The sequence below is a fragment of the Phodopus roborovskii genome, unplaced genomic scaffold (assembly GCF_943737965.1).
Source record: "Phodopus roborovskii unplaced genomic scaffold, PHOROB, whole genome shotgun sequence".
NCBI classification, from domain to species: domain Eukaryota; kingdom Metazoa; phylum Chordata; class Mammalia; order Rodentia; family Cricetidae; genus Phodopus; species Phodopus roborovskii.
Genome location: NW_026126636.1, coordinates 6,345,543 through 6,370,989, shown reverse-complemented (window position 1 = coordinate 6,370,989; position 25,447 = coordinate 6,345,543). Strand labels below are relative to the sequence as shown.

At 52.0% G+C, this 25,447-nt stretch overlaps 1 protein-coding gene across 3 annotated transcripts; it reads left to right on the top strand.

The window, feature by feature from the left end:
- Positions 1 to 40: 40 nt before the first annotated feature.
- Sirt2 (sirtuin 2) lies at positions 41 to 22,535 on the top strand. Of its 3 annotated transcripts, none has more exons than XM_051207575.1 (16): positions 142 to 288; positions 996 to 1,042; positions 4,626 to 4,674; positions 4,923 to 5,036; positions 9,857 to 9,898; positions 9,999 to 10,105; positions 10,202 to 10,258; positions 11,744 to 11,812; positions 16,206 to 16,335; positions 18,542 to 18,601; positions 19,346 to 19,401; positions 19,514 to 19,590; positions 19,672 to 19,723; positions 21,517 to 21,587; positions 21,708 to 21,774; positions 21,866 to 22,535. In XM_051207575.1, the coding sequence occupies exons 1-16, from the start codon at positions 273 to 275 to the stop codon at positions 22,019 to 22,021; spliced, it is 1,170 nt and encodes a 389-aa protein (XP_051063532.1). In that variant the 5' UTR covers positions 142 to 272; the 3' UTR covers positions 22,022 to 22,535. The 3 variants fall into 3 exon arrangements, with proteins under 3 accessions (XP_051063530.1, XP_051063532.1, XP_051063531.1); XM_051207574.1 differs by lacking the exon at positions 142 to 288 and adding an exon at positions 584 to 710; XM_051207573.1 differs by lacking the exon at positions 996 to 1,042 and having other exon boundaries at positions 41 to 288.
- Positions 22,536 to 25,447: the final 2,912 nt, after the last annotated feature.

Here is a 25,447-nt window from a genome sequence, read left to right as displayed (position 1 = left end):
AACCAGGGCCAATCAGAATAAGGAGCTGGACGCTGGCTCGCTGAGTTTCCCCACTTTTTCCAGACGCCCTTTATCAATATGGCTGCAGGCAGCCGGCCTTTTGGGATTTGTAGTTCTAAGCCGCGAGAGGCGCATTGTACGAAAGCGGTTGCTGGGCTGCGTTGGCTGCCGGGAGTTGTAGTCCTCTCGCCTATCTCGGCCCCTTCTTGTTTCCGGTGCCGTCACGGGACAGAGCAGTCGGTGACAGCTCCGAGGGCCCCCACTCCGCTCCCATGGCCGAGCCGGACCGTGAGTCGGGGGCCCAGGTGGGAGGGTCGGGCCGCGCCGGGGCCTGGCTTTGGGCTGCAGGCCCCGGGGCCCGCGGGCAGGCTCGGTGGGGTGGGAGAAAGGGGCTGCATGAAGGGAGTGGGATTTGGAGGGCCGTTGCTAAGTGACCCGTCTTGCTAGGTTGGTGAGATTCTGGGTTGTGAGATTTTTAAGGGTCCGTTTGTCAATGATCGCGTTTCTAGCACTTTGGTTGCTAAGGACCCTCGTTGCTAAGGACCAAAGTTGCCACGATCCCGGTTGCTAAGGTTGTCTGGTGTTAGGGGCAACTAAGATGTTCGGGGACCCCTGCTACCCCTTTCTGTCTCGTTCCTTCTGTTCCTGTGCCTCTCCTAAACCTCTCATCTCCACCGCATCTCCTTTCCCTCACTCAACTCTCAGCCGAGGTATCCCTACTTAACATCTCTTGAAAAACTGCGCCCTCCCTCATTCTCCCAGCTGGCACACACGCCACCATGTCCTCCTGCCTAACTTTGAAGTCTTCCTTCAGTCCTGTTTCGCCTGCTTTCTCCTGCTCAACCTTCCCCTCCTCCGCCTTCCCCATCTCTTACTACCATCCCTGACTCCAGGATATCTAGCGTGGGTCCTCTTGTTGCCTCCGCCACTGAGAATCCTTCATCCCTTTAACTATTCCCCCCACTGTAACCACGTCTGCTCCCCCTCCTCCCCAGCCTCTGACCCTCTGGAGACCCAGGCAGGGAAGGTGCAGGAGGCTCAGGTGAGATGGGGGAAAGGGTTGGAGGGAAGGAGACAGATGGACTTGGTTCCACATTCCACACTGGGGGGAGGTGGCAAGGGGAGGCTTTTACCCAAGGGCCCTTGGCTGATCCCTAATTCCGTCTGGGGATTAGTACAGCCTCCTGGGGAATGGTGGCTTCTGGGGACAGTCAAGGAAAAATGTCCATCCTCGACCACCGACTGCCCTCCCATATTGTCCTCTTTTCTTACTGTCGACCACCCCTTCCTCAACCCTTTCTGAACCTCGTTTGTGCTGAGCCTGGAAGAGACAGCTTTCTAGTTTGATCCCCAAACTCACAGATCTCATGGAGTGGGGATTGATTGATTCTAAAAGTTGCCCAGAGGCTGGGTGTGACGTCATGTACCCATAATCCCAGGGCCTGGGAGGCTGAGGCAGGAAACTGGAGAAATTTGAGGCAGCTTGGGCCATATAGTGAGACCCTGTCTCAACGGGAGAGGGGCACTCCAGGGGTGTACAGCAAGGTTTGTGGCTTGAAGAAGATTATAGAAGGTTCTAGCCAAACTCTTCCTTGAAGAAATTCACAAGCTGATCTAGGAACAAGTCCAAGGTATAGTCACAGTGTCTTAAGTGATTTAGACTTTTCTTAGATAAGATCAGGTGTGGTGTTCCATACAGAGGGTGAGCACCTGAGGGGTAAGGAGGAGCAGTAATTGTTGCTGGGGTGGTCCTTTATTGATGTTCTGCCTGTGTTTTAGTGGCATCCCGGTGACATAAAGCCTTTCATGGACACTTTACAGACGAGGAACTTGATGCAGGATCACGGGTAGAGGGAGAGGGAAGGACTTGAAACCTATGGGGAAATGGGCCCTAAAGGCACTGAGTGCAGTGGGGAGGTAGATGGACCATCTCAAAGGTGTTTGAAGACACTTGCCAGGGCCTGCAGAGCCTCCAGATGCCAGGTTGTTCTGGGGTACTAGAGCAATGGTTCTCAGCCTTCCTAACGTGACCCTTTAACAGGGTCCCTCATGCTGGGGTGACTCCAACTGTAAGGCTACTTCTGTTGCTGCTTCATTTTGCTACTGTTAAGAATTGTAATGTAAATATCTGATATGCGACCCCTGTGAAAGGGTTGCTCAAACCCCAAGGGATCTCACCCCACAGTTGAGAAGCATTGCAGTAGACAATGCACTGAGTGCCCGCATGCCCATTGCTATGAGATCACTCTTCAAAAAGGGAGGCAGATACAGAAGCTGTGGTCAGCAACACCCCACAAGTGCACAGCAGAGCTGTGACAGCCTGCTGGGGGTCCCTAGTGTCTTCCTTGTCTAAATTAGACTTGATGCCAAAGCGTTTCACAGTCAGAAGGGATTCTCAGTGGCTAAAAAGTGGGGGTGTCAATTGCATCATTATCCAGGCAGGGAAACACTAGAAATAGGCCCAGTGGCTGTCAGGAGAGGGAGTCAATGAACTATGGTTCATCATACAATGTGTTACTATCGAGCCACAATAAAGAATGAGGTGGGGGGCTGGAAAGATGGCTCCGTGGCTAAGAATGTATACTGCTATTCCAGAGGACCAGAGTTCCATTCCAAGAACCCGTATCAGGCAACTCAGAAGTGACTGTAACTCCAGTTCCAGGGGATCTGACTCACATACACAGACATGTACACACACATAATTAAAATTATGTTGGAGTTTCTTCCTGCTTAAGTCTGCTTGACTTTGCTTTGGCATGTGTTCACTATGCAAAGGTTTAGGAGGCTGGAAAGGAGGATCGTGGGTTAGAAGCCAGCTTGGGTGAAAGAGCGAGGCCCTTCTCAAATTAAAAAAAAATTGTATAACCCCCTTTTTAATTTCTGAACTTTGCTTGTTTGTTTTGTGGGTAGGATGCACACGCCACAGTGTGTGTTTGATGACCTGAGGACATCTGTTCTCTCCTTCCACCCCAGGGAACCTGGGACCAAACTCATTGTCAGGGTTAGTGGCGAGCGCCTTTCCCTGGTGAGCCCTCTGGGCGGCTTGTGTAATTTTAAAAATCGGGAAAGAATCATTTTAGAGTCAGGTGTGGCGGTGACACGCCCCTGTAGTTCCACCACCTCAGAAATAAAAGTAGGTGGATCAGGAATCCGGCATCACCCTCAGATACATAGCAAATTGCTACCAACCTGGTCTACGTGGGAACCCTGTCTCAAAACAGCGCTAATAACAAAAGAATCTTTTTTAAAAAAAATAATTTGGAAAGGAGGTTTGGAAGCAGAGTCGGGAAGGGGTAGTCTGGGTACTTTTGAGCAGTTAGTTGATTGCATTGGTCAAACTATTTCTGACATTACTGCAAGGCCAGCCCTGGCCTACCACCCAACCACACAGATGGTTTTGGAAGTCCTGTTATCTAGACTGGGCATTAAGTGGTGAACATAGATAAAGTTCTGCCCTGTGTGGCTGATATTATGGCACTTGGTAGATGTTAGTGATTCAGGGGGTTTTAAAGAAGAGCGGGTGGACTGCCCTAAACAGTGTACCGTATATGGGGAATAGGAGGATCACAAATAGAAACTGAGTCAACGAAGCCAGAGTAGGACCTCCGGAGAGAGAACAGGCTGAACCAGGTGGAGCTCTGGGGTAGGGAGAGGGGGTATAGAGGGATATCAGAGGCTAAGTAGGTACACTAGAAATTGGCGTTAAGGACAGGGTGGAGTAGCGAAGCCAACTAAGGGACAGTGAGGCCACTTGGCGTCCCCATGGGAGCAGGAGCTGGTTTTGGGGAGATGCTGAGGCTAGCTTGAGTAACTCCCGACTGGGGACAGAGAAGCAACATCACCAGTGAATAGGCTGTAGCCTCGCTGTGGCAGGTAGCTCAGGAAAGTGGAGAGGACCAGCAGAGAGACCAAGGGATTCACTGCTCAGCCTCACTCACGGCAACCTATGAACTGCATGGACAAGTTGAGGTCCCCGAGGTCTAGGTCTGGTGGTGTGGAGCCTGGCTTCACCGTCCCTAGCACCTCGTCAGGCTGTGATGGACACCTGGTTAGAATGTTGGACATGATCTCCAACATCTTGTAACCCTCATAGCAAGTGTGAGGCCAGCCTGGGCTACAGAAAACCCTATCTCAAAAAAGAGGTAGGTAGGCATGGTGGTACATGCCTTTAATTCCAGCAGTCAGAAAGAGGCAGAAGCATGCGCATCTCTGAGTTCCAGGGTATCATAGTGAGTTCTAGGCCGACTAGGGATATATAGAGACCCTGTCAAAAGAAAAAAAATGGGGGCAGGCATAGAGTGGTACATGTCTTTAAGCCAAGGAGGTGGAGGCAGGTTGATCTCTGGCAGTTCTGGGTCAGCCCAATCTACATAGCCAGTCCTAGGCCAGCCAGGGAGATCCCATCTCAAAAGAAGATAAGGCCTAAAAAGTCAGTCGCATGAGGAGACCCGGGTCCCCTCCCCACAGGCAGCCTGTCCCAGAGCCCTCATTCTGGCCCGCTACTTCTTCAGGCCACCTCCAGTCAGAGCCCTACTCTCTTTGAAGCAGGTGTCACCCCCAACCCTTCCCCTCCTTCTTCCCTAACCCCACTTGTTGGGCTTGGCCATCCCACCTGCCCCTTCCAGGATTCAGACTCGGACACTGAGGGAGGAGCGACTGGCGGAGAGGCAGAGAGTAAGTGTCTTCCTGGAGGAGGGCTGGGAGGCATCTCTCTGGGATGGTAGGGTAGGGCGGTGGGTTCACTCCCTCCAGCTGCCGGGAGTGATACCCAAAGTGTAAATAACGGACTTGGCACTGGAGGCTGCTGGCTGTGGGAGACACGGGACTTGGGTGGTGGGAGAATAGTAGATTGTACGGTTGGGGCGAGGTCTTGGGCCCTGGCTCAATGCCCAGCTGGCACTGTCTCTCTTGTTGTTGGTCAGTGGACTTCCTGCGGAATCTATTCTCCCAGACCCTGGGCCTGGGCTCCCAGAAGGAGCGTCTGCTGGATGAGCTGAGCCTTGAAGGAGTGACCCGTTACATGCAGAGCGAGCGCTGTGAGTCCCCCGCTGCTCCGCCCAAAGTAACCACATTTGTTGGGTATGGGTATCGAGGAACGCTGCTGAGTATGGTGGTAATCCCAACTCTGAGCAGATGTGAAAACGGGCCTTTCAAGGTTAGCCACAACTATATGGTGTGTTTAAGGCTAACCTGAGCTACATGAGAACTTTTCTAAAATTAAAAAAAAAAAAAAAATTAGAGGAAACCCAACTCTTGAGATGTAGAGATGGCTTACTAGTTAAGAGCACTGGCTGCTTTTCCAAAGGGCCTGGGTTGGATTCTCAGAACCCACATGGTGGCTGGAAACCATCTGTAACTCCAGTTCCAGGGGATTCTACTTATGGCTACTGTGGGTATCATTATGTACCTGGTACACAAACATTCATGAGGCAAAGTACCTGTATGCTCAAAAAGAAACTCAGCTCTTCAGGAAATTTAGGCAAGAGGATCATGAATTTGAGGGCAGCCTGGGCTACATAATAAGATTGTTGACTCAAAAAAAAGGAAGAAAGACAGACAAGAAATCTAGCCACAAAATGGAGCACACAGACTCTAAGCATGTGTTGTGTGTGTGTGTGTGGTGTGTGTGTGTGTGTGTGTGTGTGTGTGTGTGTGGTGTGTGTGTGTGTGTGTGTGTGTGTGTGTGTGTGGTTTGTGTGTGTATATGTGGTGTGTGTGTGTGTGTGTGTGTGTGTGAGAGAGAGAGAGAGAGAGAGGGCAGCTCCACACAGGAGTCTAGCCAGGCTCCCACTCCAGAGGGCACCTTTGCACAGAGAACCAGGCACACTGACCCAGACTGAGTCATGTGACTGCCCTGAATTCTGCCTCTTCTGATTGACCAGACCTGAGTCACTGTTTATTTTTTAAGGGGTGGAACAAGTAGGTGCTTTGGATGGAACCCAGGACCCCCACATGCTGGGCAGGCACTCTACCACGGAGCCCCAGCCACAGCCCTCTTTTAGCTATTGAACAGGTGTGAATTTTCTGTACAGTCCCTGAAGGTTGGTTGACCCTCCCCAGCTTCCCAAATAGCGGGGAATATGGACCAGCACCACCAGGCCGTAGACGATTAGTGATAAAGCCTCTGGGGTGACTCGGGAGGCTAAGGAAATCAACAGTGGTGTGAGTGTGCCCAGCGTGCTGGCAACACCTGCAATCCCAGCTACTCTGGAAGCTGAGGCCGGAGGGTCTAATTCAAAGTCAGCCCGGGCTCCGTAAAAAGAAGGAGCTAGAAACTGAGGAACTACCTCAGTCTACAGCGTGCTGCCAGCATGAGGGCCTGGTTTAACCCCACCCCCCTCCGCACCCAATAAGATGCTCAGTGCTTGTAAGCCTGGGGCTGAGGAGACAGAAGCAAGAGGGTGCCAGCCAAGCCCCAGGTCCCAGTGAGAGACCCTGCCGAAAAACCATCATGGGGATCTGCAAGACGCTTAGCAAGCAAAGGTGCTTACCGCCAAAGCTGACGACCTGAGCTGGACCCCTGGGACCCCCATGGTAGAAGAGAAATGACTCTCAGAGGTTATCCTCTGATTTCTACCTTTGCTGGGGATTACACACACAAATAAAGGTGTTAAAAAAAAAAAATCCAAAACAAGTGAGTTGCTCCTGAGAAATATCCCACACACACACACACACACACACACATTCTCTCTCTCTCTCTCTCTCTTTCTCTCACTCACTCACTCAAAAGGGATAAATGATTAGAGCAGGGCCCAACCCCTTGAGAGCTATGGATGTATTTGCTGTGGTATTATTATGAACCCTGTCTCAGAAGTGCTGTTTAGAGCCCAACTAGCTGGGTCACTGTGAAATTTGTATTTCTTTTGAGGTCGAGTCACCAAAGTCTGAGAAAGCAGGCCCTCGAGGTCCTCAAGGGGGCAATGGAGCTTTGAGGGTCCTGAAGAGCCCTCTGTTGAGGCCATCTTCTCCAGTTCCCCTCGCCCAGCTGCTCATCTCGCTCTTTGGCAGCCGCCACAGAGAGAACCTCGGGCAGTGGCTGGAAGCCATTCGTCCTTCATCTTCTAACGCTCAGGTCTTAGAGTCACTAGCCCATAGGGTGAGGGACTTAGGATAAACAGCGATTAATCAGGCCCTTCTGTGTGCCAGGCTCTGGACCAAGGACTTCCCAAACATCCTTGTACCTAATTTTCACAGAAGAGTTGTAAAGTCTTTCTAGAAGTTAGCTAAACAGAAGAGGAAACTGAGGTCCAGAAAGGTTCTGACTCGGTGTGAACATCTGGCAAGTGGCACGATCAGGATTTGATACCAGGGCCCTTGAAGCAAGGTCTTGCTCTGTAGCTGTGGCTAGCTTTGAACACAGGATCATCTTGCCTCGGTCTCCTAAATTTTGGTATTATAGACTTGATTATAGACTAGGGCCAGTAACAGCCTAAAGAAGCTGAGTACCTAGGCTGTGGCTTTTTTATTTTTTTAACATTTTTTTTGTTTTATTCTTTTTTGAGGCAGGGTTTCTCTGTGTAGCCCTCGCTGTCCTGGAACTCGCTCTGTAGACCAGGCTGGCCTCAGACTCACTGAGATCCTAAGTGCTGGGATTGAAGGCATGCACTATCATGCCCGGTTTAGACATTATATGTGTGTGATGTGTATATTAGTGCATGCGCATGTATGCTGCTGTGTGCTTGGCAGAGGACAGTTTTCAAGTGCCATCTTTCTCCTTCCTCCACACAGTGTCTAGAGTCAAACTCACCAGCCTCTGGGGCAGGCTTTGACCTTTGTTCATACTTGGTGTCCCCTAAGCAGAACACCCCAGGGGTGCCCAATTCATTGGACACCACACTTGTGTCTGTCCATCAGCTGACAGACAGATGCCAGGGCTCTGTTTGGCTGGGCTGTCTGCCAGCCAGCAGCTGGGGCAGCAGTGAGGCTATTTCTGCCCTGCTATGTGCTTGTGAATGGATTCGACTGTATCACCCCATCCTTTCTCTAATCACCCCACCCTCTCTCTCTAATCACCCCACCCTCTCTCTCTAATCACCCCATCTTTCTTTCTCTCTTTCTTTTTTTTTTTTTTTTTTTTTGTTTGTTTGTTTTTTGTTTTTGTTTTTCTGTGTAGCTCTGACTGTGTCTTGGAACTCACTCTGTAGGCGATGCTAACCTTGAACTCACAGAGATCTGCCTGCCTGTATCTCCTAGGTGCCGGGATTAAAGGCGTGCGCCACCACTGCCTGGCACCCATCTTCTTTTCTAAGAACTGTTAAAAAAAAAAAAACTGGGAGCAAAACCCTCATAAGAATACAAACCACTGAGCTGGGTGATGGTGGCGCACACCTTTAATCCAGCACTTAGGAGGCAGAGGCAGGCAGATCTCTGTGAGTTTGAGGCCAGCCTGGTCTACAGAATGAGTTCCAGGACAGCCAGGACTACACAGTGAAAATCTGTCTTGAAAAACGAAAGAAAAGAATACAAACCATGGGTCTGAAGTTTAATACAATTGAGGGTCTGCAGCTGTAGCTCAGTTGGTAGAGAGCTTGCTTAGCATGCACAGACCCCTGGGTTCGGTCCTCTGCATGGAATACAAACACTGGGCATGGCTGACATGGTGGCATACATCTTTCATCCCGATGTTGAGGACACAGAGGCACATAGGTCACTGCATTCAAGGACAGGCAGGTTCATAGTGGGACCCTGTCTCTATGAAAGAAAAGGAAAGCCAGGCATGGTAGTACGTGCCTGTAATCCCAGCATTTGGAGACGGCAGCAGGAGAATCGGAAGTTCAAGGTCATCGTTGACTGCACAGTGAATTTAAAGCTCGCCTGAGACCCTGTCAAAGTGTGTGTGGGGGGGGGGGGAGGTTTAATGCAGTTGACTCAATGGAGCAGACTCACCGGTGGGTTTCCTGGGAACAAAGCAGTATGGCGAAGGGGTGTGTGTAACGTGCTAGAAATAGGGCATCTGAAGGTGAAGCCTATCTTTTGTCCCAGCACTGAGAGACTGAAGCAGGAGGCTCAGGGTTCTCTGCCATCCTACACTACACAGGGAGACAGTGTCTCAAAACCAAAGACAATAACAGCAGGCATGCTGCCTGGTGCACACCCTAACCCAACACCCACGAGCACACGGGTACCCTCAAAGGCCAGAGGCATGGGATCCCATGGAGCTGGCGGTAACAGGTGGCTGCACACTGTCATGGCTGTGACCCGCCTGATGTGGGTGCTGCGCACAGGTCCCCTGGAAAAGCAGCAAGGGCTCCTAACCCTGAGCCTTCTACCCAACCCTCATCTTTCTGTTGTCTTGGTTTTTTGAGACAGGGTCTCACTTCCTTACATTGGCTTGCTGGAACTCACTGTGAAAACCAGGCTCCCTCGTGGTGATCTGCCTGCCCCTGCCTCTCCAGTGCTGGGATTGCAAGTGTGCACCCACATGCTGGCTCCTTATCTCAGGAGAGAGACAGAGACAGAGATTTAAAGCTAGCTATAACTGCACACAGTTTTAATGTCAGCATTTGCGAGGCAGAGGCAGACAAATCTCTGTAAATTCAAAGCCACCCTGGTCTACCTAGCCAGTGCCAGGCCAGTCAGGGCTACATAGTGAGACTTTGTCTCAAAAAAGAAAATGAATTTAAAATAATTCTTTAAAGTCATACAACATTGTATCCAGAAGATAAGCTGTTAGCAGAACTTGGTTTGGGTTGACTTTCAAGGTTCCAGGGCTGAAACTCAAGCCCTCAAACTAGCTAGCTCTGCACTACTGAGCTGGCCCTGCAGCTTTGTCCCCAAGAAGACCTCGCCCACCTGTGATGTGGGCTTGCCAGAACTGTGCTAAACTCTATCACATAATATGAACTCTCTCCTTCAGGTCGCAGGGTCATCTGTTTAGTGGGAGCCGGAATCTCCACATGTAAGTGTCCCCTCCTTCAAGTCACTCTTGCGGGTGTGGGGGCCCTGGGAGGGTTCATGCATATCCGAGGCTAAAACCTCTGACGAGTACTCCTTCCTAGCTGCCGGTATCCCTGACTTCCGCTCACCATCCACTGGCCTCTATGCAAACCTGGAGAAGTACCGCCTCCCTTACCCGGAAGCCATCTTCGAGATTAGTTACTTCAAGGTACAAGCTTCTGAGATGAGGGCAGAAGGGAAAGGAAGTGCCCAGCTCCAGGCCCTAGCTTAACTGGCCCGTGCCTTCTGTGTCTCCCTCCTACAGAAACATCCAGAGCCCTTCTTTGCTCTTGCCAAGGAGCTCTATCCTGGGCAGTTCAAGGTGAGGCCTTTTTCTGCAGGGGAGATTGGGAGGGACAGACATGGGAGTAGGCTCCTTACAGGCCCTTCAGACAATCCGTACATAATTACTCAGAATCAAGGCTCTGGGACCAGCAAGATGGTTCAGTGGGTGAAGGGGCTTGCCACCAAACCTGATGGCCTGAGTTCAATCCCTGGAAGCCACATGACTGAAGGAGAGAACTGGCTCCCACACACTATTCTCTGCCTGCCACATACGCAGTGTAGCAAGTGAACCCCCCCCCCATGGATATGTAAATAAATACTGTTTTAAGGGAGAAAAAAAGCATAAGTTCTGGCCAGATGTGATAGTGCATGCCAATAATTATAGCATTTGAGGGGCAGAGACAGGAGATTTTCATATGCAAGGTCAATAGGTACCACATAGACCGTGTCTCAAAAGAAAAAAGATTAAAAGCTCAGAAGGTGGACGAGGCGGAGAGGAGTGTTTAAGAGCATGCAGAGCTCTTGTAGAGAACAAAGTTCAGTTCCCAGCACCCTTTCAGGTGCTCACAGACACCTGTAACTTCGGCCCCAGGGGTCTGATCCCTCTGGCCTTGGTGGGCACTGGTTACTATGGTGTCACATGCATGTACACACACAGAGCCACACACATACACGTAATGAAAAATAATAGAACATTTTTTAAAAGAACGGAAGGCCCGGCGTGGTGACGCGCACCCTTATTCCAAGCACTTGGTGGGCTGGAGCAGTAGCTCATCAGATAAGAGCTCTGGCTGCTGTTCCTGAGGACCCCGGGTCAGTTCCCAGCACCCACATACCAACTTACAGCTGTCTGTAACTCTGGTCCCAGAAAATCCAACACCTTCAAACAGATACGAATGTAAGCAAAACACCAATCAGTGCACATAAGGGAAATAAGTCATTTAAAAAATCCCCACAGCCAGTCAGTGGTGGCGCATGCCTTTAATCCCAGCACTCAGGAGGCAGAGTCAGGGTCTCCGTGAGTTTGAGGCCAACATAGTCTACTGAGCTTGTTCCAGGACAGCCAAGCCTATACAGTAAATAAATTTTAAAAACTAGGCAAAAAAACTGTCTGGAAAGACCAAACAACAAAAGCCAAAATCCAAATAAAGTTTTAAGAAAGTGAAACAGGAAGAGGAATGGGTTGTGGTTGCAGGTCTGGCGGCCTGGCCTCCCTCCTGGCCTTACGCTCCCAGCCTCAGTGTTCCCAACTGTAAGACAGAGCTGCTCAGGTCTCAGAAAGGGCTGAGGTAGGAGCCTGGCTGTGAACCTAACTCTGCAATGAACCGATTGGTGAAGCCAACAAGCCACCATCACGCCCTTGCCTGGGTCTCCTCATCTGTGGTATGGGAGAATGCCATGCTCACTGTCACTGGGCAGCTGTGACGGGGCCATGGGACAGAATGAGCACGTGACTGGCGTCATCCCAGCCCACAGGGATGGCCTGTGGGCATTTCCATCAGCGTTGTTATTTTCCTCATAGCCAACCATCTGCCACTACTTCATCCGCCTGCTGAAGGAGAAAGGGTTGCTGTTGAGGTGCTACACACAGGTAGGCGGGGCGGGGCGGGGCGGGGCGGGGCGGGGCGGGGCGGGGCGGGGCGGAACGGGGGCGGGGCGGGGCGGGGCGGGGCGGAACGGGGGCGGGGCGGGGCGGAACGGGGGCGGGGCGGAGCTGGTGGGCGGTCAGAGCTGGAGGTGACACAGGCAGGCACTGGGCAGTGACCAGGGCTCAGCTAACTGTAGTGGGTAACTTGCAGTGAGCCGTTTCCTCTCAACCTCAGGTTCCCCTTTATAGAAATAGGGGCAGAAACTGGGTAACCCTAAGGGAGCAGAGACCGGGAGGAGTAGCAATTCAAGATCGTCCTTGGCTACGAAGGGAGTTTGAGACCAGCCTTCAGGATGTGAGACCTTGTCTCTAAATTGATTGATTAGTCAATTAATTTATTACACTATAAACTAATGCATTTAGAATTCTTAAATAAAAAGAGCCAAAGCAGCTTCAGGACCCTCTCAAGTCGGTTGTGGGGTGACAATGTGCTCCCATAAGGTCATCCCACGCATACTGCAAAAGGACTCTATCTGAGGGGACGCCATCCATACCACAGCCATCCCAAATATGGGAAGGGGACAGTTTTATATCAGGTGACGCTGTATCATAAAGGAGTGCTTCTTAGACTTGTACAGTTCTGCGCCTGGCCTAGATACAGTGGCTAACAGGGCACTGTGGCCACTCCGGAGTCTTCGGAGGGTGTTTAAGGTGCTGGCTTCTGGATTAGCAGCCAGAAGTTCAGATTGCTCTACAGCAGTGTACATGTGTGCTATAAATTACACCTCAGAACACAAACTGGCCGAGCATGTTAGCACACAAACCTATAGTCCTAGCATCATGAGTTCAAATCCAACCTGGGCCACATAGCGAATCCAAGCCCAGACTGGCTTCATAGCTACACCATGTTCCACCCCCCCCAAAAAAAAAAAATTAAAAAGGAAAATCAGAACTCCAAATCCTAGGGAAGAGATAACGCTTGAATACAAATAGGTATTACTTTCTTCTGGCAACTCGATGTGGCATGTGCAGTGTCAGAAACGGCCACCAGGGGGAGGATGAATCCTTTTGGAGCCAGCTGGCTGGAGGCCCTGATTGGGGAAGGGACATCTCAGTCCTTTAGGCGCTGCTCAAGTTCAGGACACTCCCAACTCAGAGAGTCAACCTCGTCCACAGAACTAGGCTCAGGCCTGATGCTCACAGCCCCCTTGGTGCCCCACACTTCCTGCATACCACTGTGTGTGCCTCCGGCACCTTGGTTGCTAGCTTCTATGCCAACAGATGTCCACCCAGTGCTGGGCACTGCCAGAGTAAGCAAAGCACACTGGTGCTGATAGTCTCATATGTGTGACAAGGACAAGAGGGATTGAATCGCAGGCCTAGTCTGTCAGATGGCACCAAGCCTCTGAACAGACACACAGGAGCAAGTCAGGTCTGTGTGAGTGGATGCTGGAGTGCACAGGGGAGGGAAAGAACCTTCAGGCAGAGGCTCACTGTGGTTGTGGGGGGCGGGGCAGGGGCCTAGGAGCCACAGAGAGCAGGTGGGAAGCTGCTCTGTCTGTCCAGCCAAAGTGGATGGAGGACAGGACCTTCACTAAGGGCCACTGAGGAAGAACACCAGGTCAGACGTGTCCTTGGAAGATGAAGCCTGGATGGTGGGCTGTCCCTTAGCTAGGTACCTGCTACGCTTTCTGGGACTGTTGGAAGGGAAGGTGTCGGAGAGATGGCATTCTGCCTTGAGACCTTGGGACATAGCTACATAGAGGGTGGGGCCAGCTGGACATGGAACCTGGGCTCAGCAGAAAGGCGATGGCCGGAGAAGCAGGCAGTGGAAATCTGAGGCCTCAAGCAAAGCCAGCTGCGAGGGAGAGCTGCCAACAGCCCTCACGACTGCTGGCGATGTTCAGTGTGGCGTATGCAGATATCTGGCAGGACAGCTGTCTGCAGTATTTTTAAGCTTTATTTTAGTTGGTGTGTGTGTATGTTTGCAAGTATGCATACATACGTGCAGGCATGCCACATCAAAAGTTTGGAGGTCCCAGGGCAACTTGCAGGAGTCAAGTCTCTTCCTTCTGTTTGTTACATGGGTTCCAGGGATGGAACTCGGAGGTCAGGCTTGGTGGCAAGCAGCTTTATCTGCTTAGCCATCTCACTGGCCCCACACTTTTAAGAGGGGTTTGTTTTACCTGCATGTTTGTCTGTGTACCATGTGCATGCAGTGTCCACAGGGGCCAGGAGAGCTAGGACCTAACCCTGGGTCTTCTGTGAGAATAGCCAGGCACTCTACCCCAGCCCCCACACATTCGTTTCTGAGAGACTTACCTAAGATATCTAAAGGTGGAAAAAAATGTTCCGCTTGCCTACTTTGTGACCAATTCCCCACACACACACACACACACAGGCACTTTGCCCTCTTCTCCTCAGGCACTGTTTGAGTCACTGACCTGCTTTCTGGAACACACGACTTGGCTTCTGATTTGTGCTGACACAGCATCTTTAGCTGTGTTGCGCTCAGGACACAGGAACCCATTCACACAGTTGCCATGATCACTCAAGCCACTGTAGTCCCCACAGAAGAATGGCTGCAGATCTTTCAAACTGTATATATGGAATTCACAAACCCACAGAAGGTTCTCTATAGGCTTCTTTTCCCACTCAGCCCCTTGTCTGGGGACCCTTCCATACCCACTACACAGCAGCACTGTGGTTTTTAAAAACTGAAAATCATCCTTCTTTTTTCTTTTCCCCCGTGGGGGCAGGGTGTGCTGTGATAGATAGCCACCAGGCTTCCTGCATGCTGGGGAAGTGCTCTACCACTGAGCCACACCCCCAGCCCCTCCCTGAGATCAGACTTGCACAGGCCCAGCTTTGCTCTGCTGGTGTGGGGCAGAGGCAGCAGCCTACCACATCATCAGGAGGGGAAATTGTGCACAATTACCCGGGGCCTCGGCTGTGATGTAACCGTGCACACTTACCCGGGGCCTCGGCTGTGATGTAACCGTGCACACTTACCCGGGGCCTCGGCTGTGATGTAACCGTGCACACTTACCCGGGGCCTCGGCTGTGATGTATACTAGGGTAGATGCATCAGAGGCCTTTGCAACCCACAACGGGGACATAGCCATCTGTATGGATAGGATCCAACCCAGTCTGAGATTCCATCCCAGGCATCTCCTGTGATCCTGAACCATGTTTCCCGTGGATACGTGGGCCTGTGGTAGTTCTGTGGGCCTGTATTTAGTCATTTGCATGTGTACTGCCACTTTTCAGTGAGGGCTTGGCAGACTGCGTTAGTTACAAAACTGATACAGGATCTGTGAGTCCAGGGTGAGGCAATGCATCCTTGCAACCCCCAAACTCTAAAGGGAGGTTCTCAAGTCTCCAACCAACAAAGCTCCCCCCAAAGAGAGAAACAAGCCCTTCTGTTTTATTCATTTAAAAATTTATGACATTTATTTAGTGGGTATGTAGAGTTCAGAGGACAATTTGGGGGCAAAGTTTTCTTCTTCCATGTGGTTTCCAGGGATCAAAATCAGGTTGTTGGCTAGTGCCATTACCTGATGACCTATCTAGTCAGCCTTCTATCATTGTTTTTCAAGACTCTTGTCCCCCACGCTGGCCTGGAACTTACTGTGTCACGTGGGTTAGCCTCAAACTTGTAGTAATCTAGATTATAGGCATGATCCACCATGCCTGGCTTTATTTATTTCAGGTTTTGGTTTGTCTTTTTCAAGACAAGGGTTTCTCTGTGCAGCAACCCTGGCTGCCCTGGAACTCACTCTGTAGACCAGGCTGGTCTCGAACTCCTGAACGATGTGTGCCATCACACCTGGCCATTTTTTCAGTTTTTGAGACAGGGTAGCCCTGGCTGGCCTGACACCAGCTGTGTAGCCTAAGCTGACTTTACACTTACAGTAGTCCTCCTGCCTCAGTCTCCAAGTGCAGGGGTTACAAGCAGCCACCTTCACTCCTGGCTTGATTCATTTATTATATTAATGCTTGGCCAGAGCTGTCCCATACAAGCTGTGCAGGTTGTCGTCCGCCCCCCCCATACACACACACACAAGTATAGTTACTGTAATAAGTTTGTGTCAAATAGCGGGCAAGTGTGGCTCTCTAACAAAAGGACTTCTCTGAACAACAGAAGCGATGACCCAAGCGCTCAGAAGAATGTCACATGAGCTGATGGTGGCAGTGGGCCTGGTCTTAGAGACATTTGAGCCTGGGCTGCCTTTAAGCAGCCCTGACTGTTAACCCCTCAGTGGCCCCACTGGGAGAGTGGACACTTGCCACATACTCCTTACTCACCGTCCCTCCCTTGTCCCCTGCAGTCCCAATTCTCAGAGCCCGTGAGGGCTGGTTGTCTTCCTGACCTTGCGTCTGTCTCCCCATGCAGAACATAGACACCCTGGAGCGAGTGGCCGGGCTGGAGCCCCAGGACCTGGTGGAGGCCCACGGCACCTTCTACACGTCACACTGTGTCAGCTCCAGCTGCCGACAAGAGTACACGCTGAGCTGGATGAAAGGTGAGGCTGGGTACCACTGATGAGGCCACGCCTCCCACTCCTTGCCCGTGCCATGCAGGCCTCCAAGTGGTTTGGCACCTGTTTAGTTCTTTAGCTCTTACCAGGTTTCCCCATGTAGCCCAGGCTAGCCTTGAGTTTGCACTTGTGCCTCAGTCTCCCGAGTGCTGAGACAGCAGGCGCACGCCATCACACTCGGCTCTCTTTATAGTAGCGTAGAAGCCCCAAGGGGTCAAGGTGGCATCAAGTCTTGTCCCTTGCCACGCCCTGCCAGGCTGTCATACATTAGAACTACAGAGCAAGGCCAGCCACATACACTCAAACTGAGCACTAGAAACCAGCCTAGTAAACCAAAGAATCAATTCTCGACTCCACCATACGGGTCCCAGCAACTGAACTCAAGCTGTCAGGCTGAAGATGGCACGCTTACCTTCCGAACCACCTTGCTGGTTCAGAACATTTTCAGTTTTCTTTAGGACAGGCTCTCTAATTTTATCCAATTTTTGTTGATTTAAACTGGAGAAGTCACATTAGAAGCCACGATATGTGCCTTTTATCTGTTACTTGGGAGATAGAAGCAGGAGGATCGGGATTTCAGGGCTAGCCTTGGCCATGCGAGGTTACATAACAAAACATAAAAATAAAAGCTAACACTAAATCTTGTAAGGCTCGGACTTCACTTTAGACAGTGCAGAGGAATTTGTAGAGAGGCGATCCAGGTGCCGCACTGGTGAGAGATTCTAGGAGCACACATGACAGGGCTCACTATGGTTCCTACTGTCACTGTCCCCATTCATGTACGGACGGAGCATCTGAGGGAAACAGCCAGTCCCCACGCCCTCAGTGCCAGCCCCAGCCAGTTTCTGGCAGCCATTGTGCTGAGTCTATCACTCTGGCAGGCTGTATTTTTTATGCTGACTTCACAAGGCCCCTGGTGTCCCCTTGAGGTCAGGATAGCTGTGGCCTTTGTGGCAGGACCGTGGAAGGTGGCCTTTCTGACACAGTGCCAGCCAGCTGCTCCGAGCCTGAGGGTTCCTGAGTAGCCCAAGTGTGCACAGCTGGGGGTGATGGACAATGGACATCACCCCCTTTCTGGCCCTGTGCAGTGGTGTCCCCCACCCACAGAACAGCGTGTTGTTTGTGTAGAAATGCCCCGAGCGGCGGTGGCTAAAGCCACACTGTGAACGGAGAGAGGAGTAGCTGAGGGACTGGGTTCCAGCTCTGTGGGCTGCAAGTGACAGATGTGTTTTCACGCTCCCTGCCCCCACAAGCATAAGGAGTGTGACTGTCAACAGGGTAGTGTTGGAGGAGCCTGTCACGGAGTCCAAGTCAGGGAGGCACATGGACTTGAGGCTGGCTCCATCCCAAGATTATCTGTATGTCCTTTCCTGACCCGGGACAAATGGGACTGTCCCCAAGGCCCGTTCCCAGGATGGGGGTCCTGTGGAGTTCAGGGGTGCCTTCAGGGGGAGGTGGGTTTATTCCTGTGCGTATCATCTCTCTGGTTCACTAGCTGTAGGCAGTGGTGCTTGGAGCCAATCCTGCGTGCCTGGAGGTGAAGAGGAAGGCTCTCTAAGAAGGGAGCTCTTCTAATAAGCCCGAAGGACAGACACTCCAGGAGGTCCCTTAGTGGTAGAGAGTGCTGCTTGTTTTGTGCTGCTGGGCTCCACCATGAGCCACACCCTCAGCTCCTCCCTGGGGGATTCTAGGCAGGGGCTGTACTGATGAATCATGTCCCAAGTCCCATAATGTTCTACCATTGAGCTACAACCTTAGCACTTGTTTTTTGTTTTTAAGTATTTTTCACATTTATTTCTTTATGTGCTTGCATGTATATGTGTGTATGGATATACACATGCCGCGGCTTGCCTGTGGCTGTCAGAGGACAATCTGCAGAAGTTGTTTCTCTGCTTTTAGTATGTGGGTTCCTGGGATGGAACTTGGGTCATCAGGCTTTCGGCAGCAAATAACTTTACACAGAGCCGCTTCCCTCTCCCAGCTCCGGGTTTTTCAGACATGGTCTTGCTGCGTAGCCAAGGCTGGCCATGAATTCAGTCCCCCTCCTGAACCCTCCCAAAAGCAGGTTTAGGGGCATGTGCCACTGTCACCCGCCTGGGATGCGTTCATGTCGGCAGTAGGGGAGGACAGAGGAGGACTACTCCGGCCTGGGGAGGCCTCACACCTCTCGTTCCCCCCCTTTCCCACCCAGAGAAGATCTTCTCAGAAGCAACCCCCAAGTGTGAGAAATGCCAGAGCGTGGTAAAACCTGGTAAGCCTCAGGGCGGGCGGGGGGTGGGGTGGGGAGGGGGGGACAGGAACTGGGGCCCCTCCTCCCTACTGTTGCCCTCACTCCACCTCTGCTGCCTGGCCCGTCCCCTGCTGTCCTGCAGAGGGCGGTATCTGTCCACCCCCATCCCCTGCTGTCCTGCAGAGGGCGGTATCTGTCCTGGCCCATCCCCTGCTGTCCTGCAGAGGGCGGTATCTGTCCACCCCCATCCCCTGCTGTCCTGCAGAGGGCGGTATCTGTCCTGGCCCATCCCCTGCTGTCCTGCAGAGGGCGGTATCTGTCCTGGCCCATCCCCTGCTGTCCTGCAGAGGGCGGTATCTGTCCACCCCGTCCCCTGCTGTCCTGCAGAGGGCGGTATCTGTCCACCCCCATCCCCTGCTGTCCTGCAGAGGGCGGTATCTGTCCACCCCCATCCCCTGCTGTCCTGCAGAGGGCGGTATCTGTCCTGGCCCATCCCCTGCTGTCCTGCAGAGGGCGGTATCTGTCCACCCCCATCCCCTGCTGTCCTGCAGAGGGCGGTATCTGTCCACCCCCATCCCCTGCTGTCCTGCAGAGGGCGGGTATCTGTCCACCCCCATCCCCTGCTGTCCTGCAGAGGGCGGGTATCTGTCCACCCCCATCCCCCCTACCCCTCCCTCAGGCCTCAGGTGGCCCCGACCCTGCCTGTTCTAGCCCTTTCTGCTGTGCCTCCTCCCCTGTCCCTGTGCCCCTTTGTTTCCACCTTAGACATCGTGTTTTTTGGTGAGAATCTTCCTCCGAGATTCTTCTCTTGCATGCAGTCAGTAAGTGTCCACCCTGGGCTTGCTTGGTTGACGTGGGCTGTGGGGCTGGAGGGGAGGCAGGGCCCCAAGTCAGAGCAGTGGGGGCCATGTCCTTACTGGCTGCTCCCTGCAGGACTTCTCCAAGGTGGACCTCCTCATCATCATGGGCACCTCCCTGCAGGTGCAGCCCTTCGCCTCCCTCATTAGCAAGTAGGTTGAGGGGGTAGGGCTGCGGGTCAGCTGGGGACAGGGCACCAGGGCAGACCCTGAATCCCAGCTCCCCATTCCCAGGGCACCACTCTCTACCCCACGCCTGCTCATCAACAAGGAGAAGACGGGCCAGGTGAGTCTGCCTCCCGCTCCCGCTCCCTCTCCCTCTGCTCACTGGGGGCTGTTTCACCCCCTTCCCCTTCCTCAGGAGGACGAGACAGGTCTCAGCGTGTCCTGACTAGAGAGCATCAGTGCTTTAGACTTGCCATTCAGGCTGGAGAATATGGGAGTCCGGGACTCGGGTGCGGGGTCGGGGCCAACCTGACCCTACAGGCCTCTGTGTCACGCTGGGCTAGAGAGTACGCAGCAGGGAGGGATGTTGCCCGCCTGTGGACAGGTGCCAGGGGACACAGCAGTCACTGCATGTGCCACAGTGTGCCAGGCATTAGCATTCTAGTACCATCTCACGTATCAAAATCTGGGGGCTCTCAGGGCTCTCCCTCCAACACAGTGGCCAAACGTTTGTATGGAGCCCACACATCCTCCTGGATATGCTAAGCGATGTCTACCTGACTTGTGGCATGATACAGTTGTGAGCTGTAGAGCTAGTTGTTGAGACGGGCTCTCCTGCAGCCTGTCCTCTCAAACTCACCATGTAATTACAGATGGCCGTGGACAACCCCTCTGCCTTCCAGGGGCTAGCACCTGGCTATGTTATTTATTTCCGGGGAGCTTTTTGTTATTTTTGTTTTTGTTTTTGTTTTTTTTTTTTTTTCAAGATGGGTTTCTCTGTGTACCCCTGGCTATTCTGGAACTCACTCTGTAGACCAGGCTGGCCTCGAACTCACAGAGATCCATCTGCCTCTACCTCCCACCTCAGGCTGAGTGCTGAGTGCTCACCTGAGTTCTGAGATTAAAGGTGTGGGCCACCACCACATGGCTTTGTTTTTTTTTCTTTCAAGACAGGGTTTCTGTGTGTTGGGAACTCCCTCTGTACAACAGGCTGGCCTCAAACACAGAGATCCCCCTGCCTCTGCCACTTGAGTGCTGGGATTAAAGGTGTGTGCCACCAACGCCCGGCAAATGTTTAGAAATTTAAATATCACCATGACCTATCTCAACCAGCGACTGCTGACAATACAAAAAGATGGGTGACCAGAGGGGATGTGTCTGGTGGATGGACAGCACCCTCCAACAAAGATTCTGACTAAATGTCTATGACAGGAAACACAGGGGACATAAGAACACATGAAATCACACAAGAAGGCATGTTGGCGTGTGTTTGCAGTCCCATAGTGGAGAGGCAGATCGGTGGATCCCTGGGGCTCACTAGACAGCCAGTCTTACAAATTGCAAGTTCCAGGCCTATGGAGAAATCTTGTCTCAAAAAGAGTATGTTTGGGCTGGGGATATAGTTCAGTGGCAGACTGTTTGCCTGTCATACACAGAGCCCTGCCTGGGTTCAAGTCTCTGCACTGCCAGAAAAAAAAAAAAAAAAAAAAAAAAAAAAAAAAAAGATAATAATGTTTTTGGACTGGAGAGATGGCTCAGTGGTTAGGAACACTTTCTGTTCTCCCAGAGACCCAGGTGTAGTTCCCAGCACCCAGGTCAGGAGGTCACAACGGCCTGTAGCTACGGCTCCTAATGCCCTCTTCTGTCCTCTTTGACCACCCACACACAAACAGAGACACACGCATACTACATGCACTTAAGAAATAAAACTAAGCCAGGGCGGCGGTGGCGCACACCTTTACTCTCAGCACTCAGGAGGCAGAGGCAGGCGGGTCTCTGTGAGTTCGAAGCCAGCCAGGTCTGCAGAGCGAGTTCCAGGACAATCAGGGCTACACAGAGAACCCGGTCTCAATAGAACGTAAGCCAGGTCTGGTGGCTGCAGGGACCTTGCTCTTAGCTGTCCTCTCCCCACAGACAGACCCCTTTCTAGGCATGATGATGGGCTTGGGCGGCGGTATGGATTTTGACTCCAAGAAGGCTTACAGGTAAGTTCTGGGCCTGGGGGGGGGGGGGTGGAAAGCTTGGGAAGGGCAGGCTGAGGCGGGAGAGAAGACAGAAGACCAACCAGGCCTCAGCCCATTCTCTAACTGCTGCTCACTCTGCAGGGATGTGGCCTGGCTAGGTGACTGTGACCAAGGCTGCCTGGCCCTGGCTGAGCTCCTCGGATGGAAGGTGAGGAGCTGGGCCACCCCAGCCCATGCTGAGCCCAGCCCCATGAGGATCTATGGTAACCTCTGACTTCTGTGACCTTTGCCCCCTGCAGAAGGAGCTGGAAGGCCTTGTCCGGAGGGAGCATGCCAGCATAGATGCCCAGTCAGGGTCACAGGCCCCCAACCCCAGCACTACCACTTCCCCGAAGAAGTCCCCACCTCCCGCCAAGGAGGCGGCCAGGACCAAAGAGCGAGAGGGGCAGCAGTGACAGTGACCGCCACCTCCCGAGCAGGGCAGCGGGGCAGCGGGGCAGCGGGGCAGCGGAGCCCCAGCCAGCACCGGGACGCAGTAGATCCTTCATTCTCTTAACTGCTTTCTTGAAACCAGGGTCCCCCAACTCAGTCTCAGAAAGTTCTAATATACTGAGGGCTGAGGCCTTCACAGCCCATCTGTTAACAGCCATAGCCTCTAACCACCCAAGGCAAGATGCAGCCTCCCCTAACTTCTAACTGCTCCTAACTGCCAGAACAAGGCATTTCTCCATCGTTCTCAGGGGGTCTGTGGCGAAACCAATTAACCTGGCCCACGTGGGGGCTGAACTTCCATGGTGAAATAGAACTTCACCCAGGGGGTCCCCAGCCTGAAGGCTCCCAACTCTCTGCCTCCAACAGACAAAGTGGGTGCTGGCCTCCCTTTCCTAGGGACCCACTTGCCAGCCAGTGGGGATGAGCAGGAGACCTTGTTTATTGGAAACAGATTAAAAACCAAAACAACGCAACTAACCATGAGCTGTGTGGTCTCCGCTTCTTTTAGTGGTGTCTGCAGCATCTGGGGAGGGGTATAAAGACTCCATCTTTGGCTCCAGGATCTCAAGAGTGATGGGGGGGTGGGGGGGAGGGTTATCTGGTGACTTTTCACATGGGCTCTTGGCCTGCCAGAGGTCCACGCCTCCAAAAGGGGAGCCCTTCAGCTGATCCCCGGAAAGGGAGAGGAAGGTGATATCAGATGCCCCCCAGCTCCGCCTCTTCCCCTGCCCCTGCGTGCTGGCTTCCTCTCTAGAAACACTTTCGCTTCCTGCTCAGGCTCCCCTCGGAACAGGTAGGGCCCCCAGGGACCCAGCATCTGGCTTCTGCACCCACAGCAGCCTCCATCCAACCCTGCCCCAGCCCCACCCATGCCTGGGTCTCCCAAGGGTCCTGGAGGGGAAGTTCCCCTCTCCACCCCTCTTCCCTGCTTCTCCTGGACATGTGTCTGCCCCCTGACCCCCTGAACCTGAAGAGCCAGTGAGCAGCTAATTGATTTATATTGCCATTAGTTATCTGGCTTGCACACAACACCCTAACCTTTTGGAAACCTTCTGGAAAGGGCTGGCCCCGCTTATCCGCCCTCCTCCCAGGCCAGTCACCTAATGCTGGGCCTATGCTGAATAATTCATGTGAACAGATGAGGGCGTGGTGGGGATGGATAAATGATGGAAAGACAGATGGATGAATGGTCTCTCCCCAGACCCACATTCCCTGCTCCTGAGACTGCTGTTGGGGGGAATATCCAAAAGGGCTCACCCTGAGTTGAGAACCCTGATAAGGCTCCCGTGGTGAAGAAGACAGGGCATAGTGGACATGTTGGCCCATGCTTATGATCCCAGAACATGGGGAGTGGAAGGTCAGGAGCATGAGGCTAGCCTCTGCTACATACAATACACAGCAAATATGGGGCAAGCCTGGGCCACAAGGGGCCCTGCCTCAAAAAGAAAAAAAAAAAAATAAGGTTGGACCAGGTAATAGTGGCTCACACCTTTAATCCCAGCACTCTGGGGGCAGAGGCAGGTGGATCTCTGTGAGTTCCAGGCCAGCCTGGGCTACAGAATGAATTCTAGAACATCCAGGGCTACACAGAGAAATTGTCTTGAAAAACAAAAAATCAAGGTTTGACAGATAAATGGATGGCTCAGCTGTGAGATGAGTAAGAGCAAGATTTTCACAGGAGAATCCAGATATTGGGCATATGGCAGGCTCTAGAATATTCTTTCAACTTTTCTATATGTTTAGAATTTTTGTTTTATTTTGTTTTTTGGGTTTTTCGAGACAGGGTTTCTCTGTATTGCTTTTAGCCTGTCCTGGAACTAATTTGCTCTGTAGACCAGGCTGGTCTTGAACTCAGAGATCCTCCTTCCTCTGCTTCCCTAGTGCTGAGATTGAAGGCATGTGCCACCAATGCCCAGCTATGTTTAGAATTTTTTAAAAAAAATTTAAATCAAGGCTGGATATTATGGTGCATGCATTTAATCTCAGCACTTGGGAGGCAGAGGGAGGTGGATCTCTAAGAGTCTGAGGCCAGCCTGGTTTACATAGAGAGTTCTGGAACAGCCAGGACTACATAGTGAAACCCTGTCTCCAAAAAAGAAAAACAACAAAATCAAATGTGGGGGAGGGTGTGCTAGGGCTCCTCTGAAGTCTAGGAAAGGAAGACGTGGGTGGCGCATTGTATCTGGATAGAGAACTCTATTGTTAGCCAAGAACTTCTGGTTTTAACCATGGCCGTCACGCAGCTGGCACACACACTATGGTTGCAATTACCTACGTGAAGATCTTGGAGTAACCCCTTCGTAACCCCCACCCCAAGATACATGGGCCTTTCTCCTGGGGTCTCCAGAGTTGCCTGCCACTTGGCAACTAAAGACTTGCATGGCCACCCCAGTCAGGCATAGTGGCTCATGCCTATAATCTCAGCACGGGAGAGTTTGAAGGATTACCATGAGTTTGGAGTCAGTGTGGACTACAGAGAGGTCCAAACTAGTCTGGGCTGTCTCAAAAACAGAAAAAGAAAAGGAAGGAAGGGGGAGAGAGAGAGAGAGAGAGAGGGGGAGAGAGAGAGAGAGAGAGAGAGAGAGAGAGAGAGGCATTTCACCTTGCCAGTGTATCTCTGTTAGTGGTCACACCCCTTTGGGCGTGGCTTCAGGTGCTGACAGAAGCAGAAAGAAAAGTGTAAGATGGGGGCTCATTCTTTGTTTTTTTTTTAAGATTCGTTTATTTAGTTATACAGTGTTCTGTCTGCATGAATCCCTGTAGGCCAGAAGAGGGCACCAGATCTCATTGTGGATGGTTGTGAGCCATCATGTGGTTGCTGGGAATTGAACTCAAGACCTCAAGAACAGCAGCCAGTACTTTCATATTCTCTCTCTCTCTCTCTCTCTCTGTCCCTCCCCCCCCAACCCCACCATGGATCAGATCAGAAGGGCAGAGAAAGGCCACGGCGGTTCTTTACTATTATCTGTGTAAGCTGTTCCCCAATAAAGCGCCCATTTATCATTTATCTTGGGTCTAGGGAACTCATAATAAATTGCCCACCTCCAATTGGCGCCCAACATGGGGCACAAACCCACAACCCTGAGATTAAGAGTCTCATGCTCTACCAAATGAGAGAAAAGAAAAAGAAAGGAAAAGAAAATGAAAGAGAATGGCTCCCTGGTTAGTGATGTTGCACCCCCTTAATCCCAGCATTGGGGAGGCAGAGGCAGGCAGATCTCTGAGTTTGAGGCCAGCCTGATCTACAGAGCTACTTCTAGGACAGCCAAGGATACACAAAGAACACAAGGAAATCCTGTCTTGAAAACAAACAAACAAAAACCAAAACACAAACAAACAAAAAAAAAAAAAGGATGGCTCTTGGTGAACCTGGGACTTCTGAGGTCCAT